General features: G+C 45.5%; 1 protein-coding gene across 1 annotated transcript; it reads left to right on the top strand.

The window, feature by feature from the left end:
• Window positions 1-6,614: 6,614 nt before the first annotated feature.
• Window positions 6,615-10,468, top strand: LOC103637751 (protein NRT1/ PTR FAMILY 8.3). Its single transcript, XM_008660649.3, has 5 exons — window positions 6,615-7,120; window positions 7,346-7,409; window positions 7,539-7,756; window positions 7,850-8,400; window positions 9,448-10,468. Exons 1-5 carry the CDS (start codon window positions 7,055-7,057, stop codon window positions 10,247-10,249), a joined length of 1,701 nt encoding a protein of 566 aa, XP_008658871.1. The 5' UTR covers window positions 6,615-7,054; the 3' UTR covers window positions 10,250-10,468.
• Window positions 10,469-16,760: the final 6,292 nt, after the last annotated feature.

Genomic DNA, 16,760 nt, shown 5'->3' with positions numbered 1-16,760 from the left:
GTTTCTGCGTGCTCCTCCTGTGGCCCCACAGGTCCTGTCCAGTCTACGATAAAGTCTACCAGGACTTGTGACTTGATTGCTGTTCTGGGCTCAAAAATGATGTTGTACCCTGAGAGTTCCGCTGCCCACTTTGCTATTCTTGCGGATGCTTCCGAGTTCCTGAACAATTCCCCAAGACCCCTGTCTGAAGTGACTCGTATTTTGAATGCCTCGAACTAATGTCACATCTTGCGCGAAACCATGATGACTGCGTATGAGATTTTCTCAAGTTCAGTCATGTTGCACTTGGAACTTGTGAGGACTTCGGAGACATAGTATATTAGGCATTGCTGATTTTTGTCGTCCCTTTCCTTTTCTTGGATTAGCGCTACGCTGACTACGTTGTGCGAGGCCACAACGTAAAGAAGGAGGGGGAGTGCTGGAAATAGACTTGTCAGAGTTGCCAGGTCGGACAGATGTTGCTTGAGGGACTCAAAGGCCGCTACTTGTTCTGGGCCCCAGACGAAGTCTTTCGCGCCCCGCAGTGTTTTGAGGAATGGCAGGCTTCGTTCGGCAGATTTGGAGATAAATTTATTCAGGGCTGCTAGTCTTCTTGTTAGCCGCTGGACGTCCTTGCGGGGGTGCCATATCCATGATTGCTTGGATTTTGGTTGGGTTGGCTTTGATCCCTCGGTGCGACACCAAGTAGCCGAGTATTTTTCCTTGACGTACCCTGAAGACAGACTTCTCTAGGTTCAGTCGTAATCTTGATTCGCGTATGTTGGTGAATGTCTCAGCGAGGTCAGACATGTGGTCCTCCTTGCTTTTACTTGCCACGACGATGTCGTCCACATAAGTAAAGATGTTGCGGCCTATTTGGTTTTCGGGGACCTTCTTGGTGAGGTGGGAAAAAGTTGAACCGGCGTTCTTGAGTCCCTCGGGCATCCGTACGAAACAATACGTGCCGAAGGGTGTGATAAAGCTGGTGCTAGCCTTGTCCTCCTCTTTCATGTAAATCTGGTGGTAGCCCGAGAAGTAGTCCAGGAGCGACATGACTTCGCAGCCAGCTGCGCTATCGACAATCTTGTCAATTCGTGGTAGAGGGAAGTTGTCCTTGGGGCATGCTTTGTTGAGGCTGGTGAAGTCAATGCACATGCGCCATTTGCCGGTCTTCTTCTGCACCATCACAACGTTGGCGAGCCATGTTGGGTAGGTAATTGGTTTGATAAATCTGGCCTCCAATAGGCGATGCACTTCAGCCTTGGCTGCTTCTTTTTTTTCGTCGGACATTTTCTATAGCCATTGCTTCTTTGGACGCACAGAGGGGTCGATGCCCAAACTGTTCGATGATGGCGCGGCTAACCCCCACTAGATCGAGGGCGGACCAAGCAAAGACATCCTTGTTACGGCTGAGATAGGAAAGAAGCTTTTCCTCATCGTGTGATGTCAGGTCTTCGCTGATCATAACTGTTTGTTTTGGGGTTGCAAGATCGAGGGGTACTATCTTCGTCCCATTGTTGCTATGCAGTTGGGCGTTGACCTTTTTGCCTTTGGCTGGACGCTGGCTATCGCTGCCTTCGCACTCTGTTGTGAGGCAGTGAACGTTGTGCTGCCCTAGAACGAAGTCTCTCTCAATGTTCTGTGTTGTCTACTAGTCTTCGTAGACTGTGATCACGCCCTGTGGGCCTAGGATTTTCATGCAGAGATATAGCCCATGAATGGCTGCCTCAAACTTGTTGATCGAACCATGCCCCATAATAGAGTTGTACGGGTAGACCATTTCGACTATGTCGATGGTGACTTGCTCACTTCGTGCACTGGGCGCCGTGCTGAATGACAATGGTAGCTCTATTTTGCTAACAGGGAACGTGCCTTTGCCGCCGAACCCGTACAAGGGGTTGTCTGCGGGCTTGAGGAGGCTGTGGCTGATTCTCATGCGATCGAAGGCATGCAGGAAGATGATATCGGCCTGACTGCCGTTGTCGACTAGTACTTTGTGCAAATCCCAGTCTGCTACCCTGCAATTGATTACCATGACGTCTGCATGTGGTGCGCTGCGCAAGTCAACATCCTTGGCGTTGAAAGTGAGCGGTACATGGGACCACTTCGTTTGTACCACTGGGCCGGTGAGAGCGACGTGGTTAACACTGCGATAGTGATCTTTTTTCTGTCGCTTGGTGTCGAAGTCCACACTGGATCCCCCAGTGGTCATGTGGATGACTCCGCGATAAGGTGGTTCGGCGAAGTCTTCTTGTTTGGGTGCGGGCGGTGGTTGGTTGTGATGTGGAGGATTTGGATGGTGTGGTGGTGGTGGGGGAGAACCTGCACCTCTTGATGATGATGGTATACATGCCAACTTGGTAGCTCATGATCTACTGAGCCGGGTCGGTGCTGCCGTTGTATTTGGGGTAAGTGCCGGCCCTGAAGTTGGCTGGCCAGGGTGACGCTTAGAGCTACAGAGCTAGAGGACTTCGCTTGTCGAGGTAGTTGATTCGCTGGAAAGCGGCGGCTGGGGGATGATGGGGCCACGCTATGGGTGGAACGGGTCTCCGCCTTGTATGCTTTGTTGGAAAGCCACCGTAGGTGCGAGGGGGCCATGCTGCAGGTTGTACGGGCCTTTGCCTTGTGTGTTTTGCTGGAAAGCCATCGGTGGTGCGAGGGGGCCACGCTGCAGGTTGTACGGGCCTTCACCTTGCATAAGTGTGATTTCTTGTTCTAGCTCCCGAGCCTTTTGTTCTTCATCTAATATCATCTGCCGCACTATGGCTTGCATGGTGACTCGTTGACGCTTGGCTTCAAGTATCTCTTTTTGCTTTTGCAGTTGGTTGTTCTTAATGTGCAGGGCTCGCAACTTTAGCTGGTCTTCGGCCGAGATGCCTATGACCTCACCGTCCTCTATGGTGTCTTCGCCTTCTGGGGGAGCAAAGCTTGGTGGTGGTGCCCGCGGTGCGCCCTCGGAACTACAGGTGCGCATAGTGCCGTCGGGGGTGGGGTTGTCCTGGCGTTGCCTCTTGCTATTGACTGCGTCATCTTCGAAGGCCTCCTAAAGGGTGTTGTCCGCGAGGGCTTTCCCTTTCTTCTCCGCTAGGAGAGCTATCTTCGCCGCGTCATCGATGGAAGCGATGGCCTTTGAGCTTGCACTCTTGGGGGCCATCGCGGGATGTTTTTTCGTTGCATGAATGGTGGGCGCCAAATGTTGGAACCTGTTTTTAGGGACAACAGAATCCAATAGGGAAATGGTGGGAGTGGTTTAGTGCCTCTAACACTAGGTGTCAAAAGCAATAGTGTTCTCTCTCGCTTTAGCACAGTATGGGGGTATTTATAGGTAACCGAGGGACCGCCCGACCGTGTCAAGGACATTTAGGTCCTCAGTTACCTAGTTTATCCCCGGAATATTCTCTCGTTGAGGGGTTATAGTGAGTAATTATAGCACACTTTATTATAGACACGGCCCAACCCGTTCTTCCCACACGGCATCCGAGGGCAGGGCCCTACAACATGGGCCGAACTGCATATGAGCCCTCCCTCGCGCTGAGGGGAACAAAGCCTTGTGGTCTTCGTGGCCTCGGTCGCCCGATCCTTGAAGTCATCGAGGGGTCTTTGTCTCGGCTTACCAAAGTGAAGAGGGGCACTTGGGCCTTCGCACGGACGACGTCCGCGGCCTGGCCGGCGGGACCTGCTGGTGCGGCCTTCGGCCTGTGGAATGTTGAGGTAGAGGTCGGCGAACGAAGGGTGGCATGTTCGCCTTCGCCCCAACATAGTGCAAAAGAGTTACATTATCGATCACCATGGAAGTTGCCGACAGAAAGTAGGAAAAGTTATGGATCGATCGAGCAGTCGCTTCGCTTATGGGTGCCCTCTAAAAATCGATGGTGGCCCTTGGTTGGCGCAGACCAACCTAGAGATGGCTTGGTTTCGAAGGCTTACTCTCTCAATTCTCGTGTACGCGCGAATCTAAACAAGGAGAACTCTTCCCCGTCCGCGTGCTTTCCCAACAATGCCAACAAAATTCCTCCCGTGCGTACAATAACCCACAAACAATGGGCATGGGGACTGAGAGCACCTAAAGGGGGGCGAATAGGTTATCCTGTAAAAACAGCTCAACAAAACAAACTTTGACTAATATTGGATTAGTGAAAGCAAGAGCCAAGTTCGAATGAAGAGAATGATAGGAGTGAACTTCTTCACTTAATTGCTCTTCACTAAGTGAATATTAAACTTAGAGCAATTATGTAAGTGAAGTGAATAGAAAGAAAATCGTAATAAGATAAAGACAAGTGACACGATGATTTTTATCCTGTGGTTCGGTCAAGTATAGAATACTTGCCTACTCCACGTTGTGGCGTCTCATGGATGAGGGTTGCCCTCAACCCCTTTCAAGTGATCCAAAGATCAACTTGAAAACCACGGTTCTCTCTTTATCTTAATAATATCCCATTGTGAGGAATCTCCACAATTTGGAGTCTCTCACGCCTTACACAATTTGATCTCCAATGAAAACAAGTGTAAGGGGGAGTAGAAACACACACAACAAGAACTTAAGTTGCAGCAACAACACGCACACAAGTTAAGAAAAGAGCAAACGAAAGCAACACAGCGGAGTCACAGATCAAAGAAGCGCTCAAATCTCCATCTCAATGAAACAATAGCGTGATTGCGAAGTCTCAGTGTTGTAAGATGTTCAATGGGTTCTTGGTGTGGTGCTCCATGCACCTAGGGGGTCCCTTTTATAGCCCCAAGGGACCTAGAAGTCGTTGGAGCTCCATTTAGTAGGTTTTGGTTGCCTTTCTATCCGCGGGTGCACCAAACTGTCTGGTGCACACCGAATAGTGAACAGTGCGCGGACAGAGAATCGCGTGATTGGTTGGTTTCCTGTTCTGGGGGACACCGGACCATCCGGTGGAGGCACCAGACTGTCTGGTGCACCACTTGACCGTTGGCCCTCGGCCGACGTGGCAGCTAGCCGTTGGCGACTAGCACACTGGACTGTTCGGCGTTCCGCATAGACGGTCCGATGAATTATAGCCGACATAGGCTAGAATTCTCGAGAGCAGGCAGCTGGCCGAATCGTGCACCGAACTGTCCGATCGATGGCACCGGACTGTCCGGTGTGCTCTTCAGTTCAGCACACCTTTTCCTTTTTATTTCTTGTTCTCTTTTGCTCCTTTTGACTTGACTTCATAAAGTCACTGGCACTTAGACAAATATGATTAGCACATAAAACAATTAACTAAGTGTCCAGAGCTCACCTTTTTACTTGGTCCATATAGATTTGCACTATGTCCTCTTCCGAGCTCACTTTGCTTAATGTACCTATGCTCATTCCTTATGTTAGTCTAAACAATATGTGTTGAACATATAATCACCAAAACAATATATAAATGGCCCAAATACACATTTCCCTTTCAGGAATTCAAACCGTGGGCATTCGATAAAAAGGTGAGCGTCTTCTACCACCATAACTATATCTATTTGCATTATACAAAGGAGAGATATCATAAATATACATATACTAATAATTTAAAAATATAAATAATATAATAATATTTAAATAGCTATCTTATTTAAATAGGATCTACCTATATGATATATAGAAAATATAGCAATTTATGAGTAACTAATTAGTAAGTCCAAAGTATCATGGAATCGAAAATAATCAGACATCGGTGCCATTCCTGCTGAAGAGTGAAGACCATATGGTAGAGGCGTAGAGCGGAAGAGACGCTTATTATCGTGAGCACAAACTCATATCATCAATCAAGTACAACCCACATATCAAATGATATGTATCTTAAGAGTATGTAAGACAGTAAATGTAAAAAAAGACATATCTTAGTGAAAGAATGTCTGTAGCATAGTTTGTCTCTAGCACAGTTTGTATGTAAGGTGTGGTTTCACCTATAAAACCCACGTAAATGAGTTGCCTTGACGGTTGTACCGAATAAAATACAATACTTAGATACGTTAGGTTTAGATACGTTAGGTTGTATAAACAAGTTTCTTAAATATATCTGGTGCTTAAAAACCATAACATAATATCTATATTGTACATGCCCTCAAGAGTTGTTTAGAACAAAAATACCGAAGGATATTTAAGGGCTAAAAATCCCACTGTTATTCAATTTTGAATACCAAAGAGATTTTAGCCTCTTAAACCCTTCGGTATTTTTGCTTAGGGCTTGTTTAGAAGCAAGTGTAATGGAGGGGATCGAGGAGGCCAAAATTTCTTACTATTCAAGGCTATTTTGGGAGCTACAAAATAGAGATGATTGAATGAGCTAAAATCCTCTTCTTATTAAATTTTGAATAAGAATGTGATTTTAGCCTCTCAATGCTCTCCGATATTTTAACTCTCAAACTAATCGTCAAGGTATTTTGGTCACCTCAATCCCCTCTATTATCTTTAATTCTAAACGATGCCTTAGAGTTTGTTTGGGAACTTGAGTAATGGAAGGGATTGAAGAGGTTAGAATCTTTGATTACTGCATTGACTCCCAAACATGAACAGTGTATACCTGCATCCTTCCTCACCAAGACTCGGCGGCACGTGGTTACAGTACGTGTTTAATCCCTTTAGATTTCTTAATATAGACGCAAATAAATTATGTCCACCTCCTGTCAAAATCGCTTGCCGCGAATTGATGGCAAGGGGGGAAGACGACGACGGAACGAGAGATTGAGAGCCAGCCGGTCCCTTTTTTTGTCAGCGTTATTACGATCCGCGTTTGGTTGCGACCTCATTGTCTTACTGTTAGATATATAGTGACGGAATCGATGGTTGCCCAGCAGGCAAGATCGGAACCAAACTCGGTCGCATGCGCATCGCAGCCCTTCCACATGCGGGTGGGTGAGGTGGACGACTTACGATAGACGGGGTCGGGCATGGATTGATTGGTGGAGGCCGTGCCCCCGTGCTCATGCTCGGCGAGGACAGTTGTTATATTATATCCTCCTTCCCTTCTTGTGCCCTTGCTTGGACCATATACCTGAAGTAGCAGCTTCCCTTCTCCGTGGAAGAACAACAGAAGAAAAGGGGGTAGGTAATCTTCGGCGCCGGCGGCCGCCGGTCCCCGCGATGGACGCGGAGACCGGAGATACCCGGTCTCCCCTGCTGCCGCATCCCCCTCCCAGCCAGACGCAGGTAACCGAATCCCCAATCCCCTGCGCCCTCCTCCTCCTGCTTCGCATCTCTCGATTCGATCTATATCCAACCCTCGCTACAGTTCTCGTGTTCTGCTGCTGCTTTGCTTGGCCGAACGAAGAAAGAAAGCTCGAGACTTGTTGTTTTCTTTCACCAATACATGCTTTTTCTCCTCGTTTCAGTCCCACAGCAGTCAGCATGATGATTTTCTTTTTGTCCCTGCAGGTTTCCTCAGCGAATCAGCACTATAACAAACCCTTCAGCTGGAAGGCCCCAGCCATTATTTTGGGTATGTCACATCTCATCTTAACACAACCATATGTTTCAAGCAGTGTGCTTACATGCCTGTCAAGTCTTTGCATTGTTGTTTATCTACCAAGCTGTCTGTGTAACCACTCGTGCTGCTTTGCATCCCCAGCCTTCGAATTCTTGGAGAGCATTGCTTACTCTGGTATAGCACTCAACCTGGTCGTGTACCTTGGAACCGTCCTCCATGGAACCACCGCCTCCAATGCAGCGAACGTCGATGCGTGGAACGGCGCCACGTTTCTTACGCCGGTCCTTGGAGCCTTTCTTGCTGATACATACTGGGGGAAGTACAAGACCGCAGCTATCTCCATAATATTCTACGTTGTTGTAAGTGCAGGCACCATCTTCGTCTTCATACAGTACTGATCCTCTTCCACTATGTAGCCCCTTCTTATGTTCATAACCATTATCTGCAAATAGGGCCTGCTCATAATTACCACCTCTGCCGTCATACCGTCCCTACGGCCTGCCTCGTGTGAAGGCGGTTCATGCCCACCTGCAACAGGGTTTCAGTATTTTGTGCTCTTTGGTTCATTGTACCTCATCTCCATTGGTACGGGGGGCGTCAAGTCAGCTTTACTTCCATTGGGAGCAGATCAGTACAATGATGCGAACGCCGAAGAGAGTAAAAGCAAGCAACTGTTCTTCAGTTGGTTCTTCATGGCTGTCAACCTTGGAGTGTTCATCTCCGGCACTGTTCTTGTCTGGATACAGCAAAATGTCGCTTGGTCTCTTGGATTCGGCATCTCCTCGATATGCCTTGTTATCGCCGCAGTTGCCTTTTTGGTTGGAACACCGCTTTACAGGGTTCAACTTCCAACTGGGAGCCCACTCAAGAGTATAGTCATGGTGTTTGTTGCCTCTTATAAGAAGAGAGGAGTGGCGGTTCCTGCTGATAGCACACTGTTGTTTGAAGGGAATGAATCAAGCAGCATTGTGCCGAACAAAATTGAACACACTGACGAATTCAGGTAAATCTATCACTTTGTCCCAATAAGGCTGTGTTCGGTTGCACTTGCACTCGGATCAGAGGGGATTGAGGTGGATTAAATCCCATCCTATTCAATTTTGACTAGTAAGGGATTTAATCCCCTCCAATCCACTCCTAGCCGAACAAGCCCTAATGGACTTCAGAGCTAACATAGCAGGGAAAGTTGTCTTAAGTTTACATTTTAGTTTAATTGCTTCATTACATAGAAAGAGTGAAGAGGCATTTGAAAGATAGACAGGGTCTAATATCGCTACTGCTCACCAGAACCTGCAATCACGCAGGACTGAAACTTTGTGTGATGAAAGAAAGCATGTCTTGGGCCAAAAATAAGTACAAAATTATTGGAAAAAGACAACAACTCTGAATTATGTGATTTGAGCAATAAATGACTATTCTAGATGTGGACCCTAGACTTGAAAGGTTACACCATACTGCATATAGCTTTGAAATTCCATGAACAAAAGGTATCTTATGAACTGTTATGTTTGAAATAGCTGGGTCTGTTGGGGGGGGTGGGGGCTCATTTCTTTTTCTTCGAATCAACTCTTAAATGTACCTTGAGTTGAGAACAGAAGACTTCTCTGGATCTCAAAAGTTTGCTTCACTGTACTGGAAATAGCTTCAAAATCATGTGAAGAAAGGTAGCTGATAAAACTGTTATATTTTCTGAAAATATGAACTCTATAGATGGGCCTGTTGGAGAAAGATACAGTGTAGCCCTGTTTGCATATGGGATTGAAAATTAATGTCCCTCTCCTAAATGTGGTGGACATTTCTGTTCATATTAGATACTCTCTCCTAACTGTGATGTCATTTTTTTTTGTCATCTTCTGTTAGATAAGGCATGTTCCTTTCTCATCCTAGAACTACACATTTTCTCGATCTATTAAGCCATTTGCCTCTTTAATATAAGATTTTGTTTAGCGCCATGTTATGGACTCTTTTTCTGTAAATTGATGTCCTTTCTGTAATCCATTCTTTGTTTAGAATTCTGGTAAACTAAACATATCTGAACTCATCCATTCAGGTGCTTAGATAAGGCTGCTGTCGTTGTAGAGGACCAAGAGATGAAGGACAGCCATCGCCCATGGCTATTATGTACGGTAACCCAGGTGGAGGAAGTGAAGATTCTGATCCGGATGCTTCCGATATGGTTCACCTGTGTCTTCTATTCGGCTGCAATGAGCCAGACTGCTACCACTTTCGTCCAGCAGGGGAACGCGATGAACACTAAGATCGGGTCCTTCTCGGTGCCGGCGGCCTCCATGAACTCCGCCGAGGTGATCTTCATGCTCGTCTGGGTTGTGTTCCAGGACAGCGTCGTCATCCCGATAGCCAGGAGGTACACGGGGAACCCGATGGGGCTGACGCTGCTGCAGCGGATGGGCGTCGGGCGGTTGCTGGCGATCCCATCTCTGGCGGCCGCCGCACTGGTGGAGACGTGGAGGCTGCGCAGCGTGAAGGCCGGGCATAACCTGAGCATCGGGTGGCAGCTCCCGCAGTTCGTGATCCTGGCCTGCTCCGACGTGTTCTGCGGCATCGCGCAGCTGGAGTTCTTCTACGCGGAGGCGCCTGCGTCCATGCGCAGCCTGTGCTCGGCATTCCAGTTCCTGGCCATGTCGCTGGCGTACTACGTGAACACGCTGGTGGTCGCATTGGTGGCGTCCGTGACCACGGCCTGGGGCGGCAAGGGCTGGCTCCCCGCTGACCTCAACGACGGCCACCTGGACTACTACTTCTGGCTGTGGACGGGGATCAGTGTGGTGAACTACGTCGTGTACACGGCATTTGCAAGGCGTTATACGGTCAAGAAGGTTGTCGGTCAGTAAGGATCCAGACTATCTGTATGATCAATTACTGTATCTTATTGTATTTTGCAGTGTACACTACTCCGGAACCGAGACTTTTGGTGTTCATTTGAATGCATGGTCCTCTGTACAAGCCTACTAGCGTACTGTCTTGTCTTACGATTTGTATAACATTGGAAGAGGATTTGTATGCATGTGTAGATTGGGATGTTGTGTTAGTGCCTGGAGATTGGATGTTTATTTGGCTGGTGCACAATCTCCCAATCCATGATTTTTGATAAGATTGACAAAAAAACATCTTCAACAACTCTCAATCTTTTGCCACTTGAAAAAATCGATTGACGTCAATGTAAAATTGAAGGATGTGGAAAAGAATAAGGCCATGCTTAGTTCACAGCCTCCTAAACTAAAGTTTAGTCAATTTTAGTTCTTAAACTACCAAAATAGGTTAACGACTATACAAGTTCTTCTAAATTTTAGTACTACAAGCGGCAAATCCACCATACGGGCAGAGCGATTTCAATAAGGTGCCAACACCTTCGAGCAAAGTTGCATCGTAGGAAAAGGTGGGATACCGTTTCTTCCAACTATAAGATGAAATTTTCGCATGTGTAAGGGTCCAGGAGCATGCCCTAGTGTCTAAGGAATGATCCGGTGTTCAATCTGTCTTTTAGCAGCAATCATAAACCTTTTTGTTTTGGTTGGCATTTTGTCCTCCACATCAAGGAATAAACATAATGGGTACAGGCCTCCCCAACCATGTGTTTATACGCCCTTTGATATGAGTAAAGGTGCGATCCCTCGAGGCATAGCCATCTATCCTGCTGGTTATTGTTAGGATGATCCGCCAGGGAGGCATTTAGACAATGGAGTTGCTGAAAAGCTTCTTCTGATAGAGGAGTATGAAACATCTCTTGGGGGTTGTCTAATCTCGCCTGCCTTAATGTGATGTTTCTGTTGATTGCAAATGACAACAACTCTGGGTATTTATCTGATTTGATATCGTCATCCCATCTGTCAAACCAAAGTAGAGCTATTCTTCCATCTTCCACATTCACTTGTGTTAATGCTTTGTAGATGTGGAGGGTTTTAGAATGCCTCTCCACCAAAACGAGCCCACTGGCTTCTTTGTTGGGACTACGCCATCATTGTAGTAATTATTCCAAATAATGTTTACCCACAGAATGTCTAGCCTATTGAGCAGCTTGTGCTAATTCTTCATTAGGAGTGCTTTGCTTTGATTTTCTATATGGAGCACCCCTAATCCCCTTGGCTTCTTTGGCTTGCAGACTAGGTCCCATGCAGCTTGTGGTGTTGATGTCTACATCCCTCCACAAGCAATGTCTCCTATATTTGTCTATATGCTTGATCACTGTTTTGGGGAGTCTGAGCATGCACATGTAATACGTGGGAAGGGATGAAAAGACTGTGTTGACCATCTGCAATCGGTCGACCTGAGACAAAAAGAGTGAGGTTGATGCGAGTCTCCTTTTCATTTTCTGAATTAGCGGGAGAAAAGCTTCTAGGTTCATTTTTTCATTCCCATGGGCAGGTCCAAGTATGTAAATGGGAGTGTCCCAATCTAACATTGGAAAGTGTTTGCCAGGATCTCCATCTTTTGGCTTGACACATTAATTGGGTACATGTTGGACTTATGACAATTGACGTGGGGACCGATTGATTCTGCAAAGGAGTTTAGGATTGCCTTTAGAAAGAATAGTTGTGTTTGGGCATGCTTCCATACCACGACCGTGTCATTTCCATATTGTATAATGGGTCATGTCCCTTGACTAATAGAAAAGGAATGAACAATGGGTTTACTTTGTGCAACATCTAGTATTCATTCGTCTAACCTTTCATTAGTTCAATGAGTTGAACCTCTTTGGTCAATCGGGTTTTTTTCACGCAATTGCTTCATCTCAACGCAAGAAACTATCTCAAGCAGGTTACATATCCTCATACCCATATTCAAAGTCCACTCTACGAACAATGTGTTAGAAATTTAGGCATTTTCAGTTTTAATTTAATCTAGAAAAACAGTGTGATATATGTGATGACATGTATGTGCATGTGTAAATAACTACTCGCATAAGCAATAAAACATGCACAAATACGAAAAACAGAAAGTACCCTGCGGAGGGACCGATGCTCAAAACATCAGTGGCTCCATTCACACGAGACATCTCGTGCGTATGTTCGATGTAGCAGTACAAAGTTGATGCAGGAAGATGTACGCAGTGCAGTCTCTCGAACGGTCGTTGTAAGAAAAAAAGCAGCAAGCGTCGCCTAGGGAAGACGACGAAGAACCAGATGTAGACGAAGTAACGCTGGGTCGAACGGATCACGTGAGCAGTCATGAATACGCTCCCCAAAAATCTGATCGCTCGTACACCCATGCAAGTGTATCTCTACGAACGGTGATTTCGGAGGCCTGCTCTCCCACTCTTTGTGCTCGCAGAAGATGAGACGGGGACATGATGTTTGCAATGCGTGTGAGAGAGATATCGTGCGTACCTGTAAGAGTCCTCCCTCTCCATTCTTATAGGCAGTCAAAAGGAGGGAGAAGGACAACGAACATAAATGGTCGCACCATTAGAACTGGAAATCGATGAGTAACTGACGTCTGTTACTAGCCAGAAGACAAGAAATGGACTGTCATCACGACGTCATCACTCCAGGCAAAATGCAAAATATGCAACCATTTGAAAGGAATATTCGGACCAAGTTCCGATCTACCATGAGCCACGGCCACGGCCATGGCCCAGCCCAGCCGGCAGCAGCGCGCGCGCGTGTGACAGTCTTTATCTTTTTTTTCAACTTCTCAATAGATGCAATGATCCACCTATTTAAGTTCATTGATTTGTCCCTTGAACTTCCAATATGGTGCTAATTTATTAGTACACCATAGCATTTAAAGTGGGTCATTAGCATTTACTATTATTAAATATTAATTGGGTCAAGCCCACATTTATCCAATAATCCCCACCAAATGCTAAGTCACACGAAAATGCTCTCATCATCTCAAACGTTTTGATATAATGGTGTTTCGATGGAGATTGTTAAGTTGAACATCCACCTAGAGCCTAGACTACAATTAACCACAATTACACAATGGACTAGGCCATGAATTGGCAGTTTTGCGTGGAATGAGTTTCATCTAAACTCTTTACCAGTACTAGATTGTCGAACGGATCCCCTCTGGTTGGAGCATATAAGTCAAACTCTATGGCCTTTCATGGGTATCTAGATCTCATAAAATGTGACTAGCAGTTAACCCATATAGGTATTGTTGGGGGTCTTCTTCCCCGCCGAAGGTTCTCAAGGCAAAAACACCTTCGACAAGATAATACAAAGGCATACGCAACATGATGATACGAAAGAAAGCCGAAGTTATGGCTGAAGAAGCTTTGGCTTAGTATTATGATGAAGCCAAAGGTCGTCACCGACTCAAGGGAAAAATATTGTTTAGTCCTTGATCACTCACATTATGATTGCATGTAAATGTCAGGGATATAAATGTAATTGTTTCCGGGCTGCGTCCCGTGCCTGTAAATAGATTAATAGTACCCATGTACTGTTCACGCTGGATTATAATCTCTCTCACATCATCTTTGCATTCTCACCTTCCGGCGAACCGAAGGTATCATTGTATTATGAATATTATTAATGTTGATTCTTGTCTATGGATATAAATATAAATAAACTACGAAGACCTAATCATTATCTATAGTATTTAATGTTCTTTCGCATTCTTATTTATATTTATGATTATATGCTAAAATGATGAAGGCATGTCCTTCATGACCTTCGTCTGAAGATCATTATATCCGAAAGGAAACAATGCTTCAGAGGACGAAGGTCTTTAATTATTAACAATTGTGTTGCCTTGTTCTTGATCTATAGCATTTGAGAACAAGTGACCAACATTGACGCCCACCTCCGGTGAACTCACTTCCACAACTGTGACGATGGCACTGCAAAGCAACCAACCTTCGGTTACGAAGCTAGTGCTCCCGATTACGGGCGGTTCAACTTCTGAACTAGATAACAAGAGGAAGAAGAAAGAAGCACAGAGAAGGGTACAACATGTTGGGGTGCAGGGACCCTTCATAAAGTCCAAGTGGTCTCATATTCCAATTAGCTTCTCTCAGGAAGACCTTCAGCTTAAGGATTATCCTCACAACGATACAATGGTCATATCTTGTGTTATCAAGGGAATTCTGGTCCACAATGTCCTGGTAGACACATGCAGTGCAGCAGATATCATCTTTGCAAAGGCTTTCAGGCAAATGCAAGAGCCAGATGACAAGATACATGATGCAACGCACCCTCTTTGTGGTTTCGGAGGAAAACAGATTGTGGCACTTGGCAAGATAACAATGTCGGTCACCTTCGGCTACGTTCACAACACAAGGACGGAGCAGGTTGTCTTCGATATTATTGATATGGAGTATCCATATAATGAAATCATTGGTCGAGGGACGCTTAATGCCTTCGAAGCTATACTCCACCCAGCATACCTTTGCATGAAGATACCATTGGAACAAGGACCCATTGCTATGCATGGGAGTCAAGAAGCTGCTAGGAGAGCCGAAGGAAGTTGGACATATTCGAAGGCTATTCATAACATAGATGAAATCGAAGCTTATCAGCAGTATAAGCATGAAATAGAAAAAGCTGCTTCAGCAGATCAACCAAAGCCTATGCTTTTGTGTGAAGACATAGCAGAGCAAAAAGTGTTGTTGGGGTCTCAGTTATCTGATGAGAAGGAAAAGACTTTGCTAAGGTTCTTGTTTAACAACAAAGATGTTTTTGCTTGGACAACCAATGATCTCTGTGGTGTTAATAGGGACATCATCGAGCACTCACTCAATGTAGACTTGTCCTTCAGACCAAGGAAGCAGAGACTTCGAAAAATTTCTGATGACAAGGTCGAAGGTGTACGAAATGAAGTGAAAAGACTTCTAAGTGTCGGTGTTATTAGAGAGGTAACATACCTAGAGTGGCTGGCCAATACAGTCATGGTAAAAAAAGCCAATGGAAAATGGAGGATGTGTATTGACTTTACAGATCTCAATAAGGCATGTCCGAAGGATGAATTTCCATTGCCAAGAATAGACTCCCTTGTAGATGCAGCAGCTACTTCAGAACTCATGAGCTTATTGGATTGCTACTCAGAATATCATCAAATCTGGATGAAAAAGGAGGATGAGCCAAAGACAAGCTTCATAGCTCCTAGTGGCACCTATTGCTACCTTCGGATGCCTGAGAGGCTCAAGAATGCTGGAGGAAGCTTCAGTAGAATGACTGCCAATGTTCTCCACTCCCAAATTGGCATAAATGTGCTGACATATATTGATGATATTATAGTAAAAAGCACAAAGCAAGAAAACCATGTCGCTGATTTGCAAGACATTTGCCAATTTTAGACCAGCTGGACTTAAGTTAAATCCAGAAAAATGTGTCTTCGGAGTGAAGAAGGGCAAGTTTCTTGGTTGTCTAGTATCGACAAAGTGCATCGAAGCTAACCCGAGCAAAATCCAAGCTATCCTTCGAATGGAGCCGCCAAATTCAAAAAAGGGGGCTCAACGGTTAGCAGGAAGGTTAGCATCGTTAAACAGATTCATTTCAAGATCAGCAGAGAGGAATCTACCTTTCTTTGAAATATTGAAATCAGCCTAAGTCTTCCAATGGGGTCCAGCTCAACAGAAAGCCTTCGAGGAGCTGAAGCAGTATTTGATAGATTTAACAACTTTAACCCCACCTTCATTAGGGGCCCATTACTTCTGTATGTGGTTGCTTCCCATGCTGTGGTTAGTGTGCACTTGTACAGGAGAAACAAGATGGACAAATAAAAAAGCAAGCACCGGTATACTTCGTCTCCGAAGTACTCAGCCCATTAAAGAAAAATTACATAGAATTGGAGAAGGTATTGTATGATGTATTGATGGCCTCCAGGAAGCTTCGGCATTACTTCCAAGCATATCATATAATAGTGCCTTCACAACAACCCTTAAAGGACATAATGAGGAATAGAGAAGCAACAGGAAGGGTCGGAAAATGGGCCGCAGAACTCAATGAATTCACCATTGATTATGTACATAGATCTTCAATACAATCTCAGGCGTTAGCAGACTTGATTACTGATTGGACGCCATGGCTTAGGATGAAGAAACAATAAAAGATGTCGAAGCTTGGACGGTATTTTGCGATGGGTCGTGGGGGACCTTCGGTGCAGGGGCAGCTGCTGTCCTAGTTGCACCTTCCAAGGTTAGAACATGTTAAGCAATAAAATTGAACTTCAGCTGTACAAATAATATTGCCGAGTACGAAGCTCTTCTCTTGGGGCTTCGGAAGCTAAAGGCAATGGGAATAAGAAGGGCAATCCTCAAGACCAATTCACAAGTTATCTCGGGTCATGTGGACAAAAGCTGTAAGGCAAGAGACCCGAAGCTTGAAAAGTATTTAGATGCAGTCCGAAGGTTGAAAGCCTCTTTTGAAGGATTTTCTGTAAAAATATTCCAAGGGGAGA

Source organism: Zea mays, chromosome 1, assembly GCF_902167145.1.
Source record: "Zea mays cultivar B73 chromosome 1, Zm-B73-REFERENCE-NAM-5.0, whole genome shotgun sequence".
Classification (NCBI taxonomy): domain Eukaryota; kingdom Viridiplantae; phylum Streptophyta; class Magnoliopsida; order Poales; family Poaceae; genus Zea; species Zea mays.
This window is presented reverse-complemented; position numbering and strand designations above follow the sequence as displayed.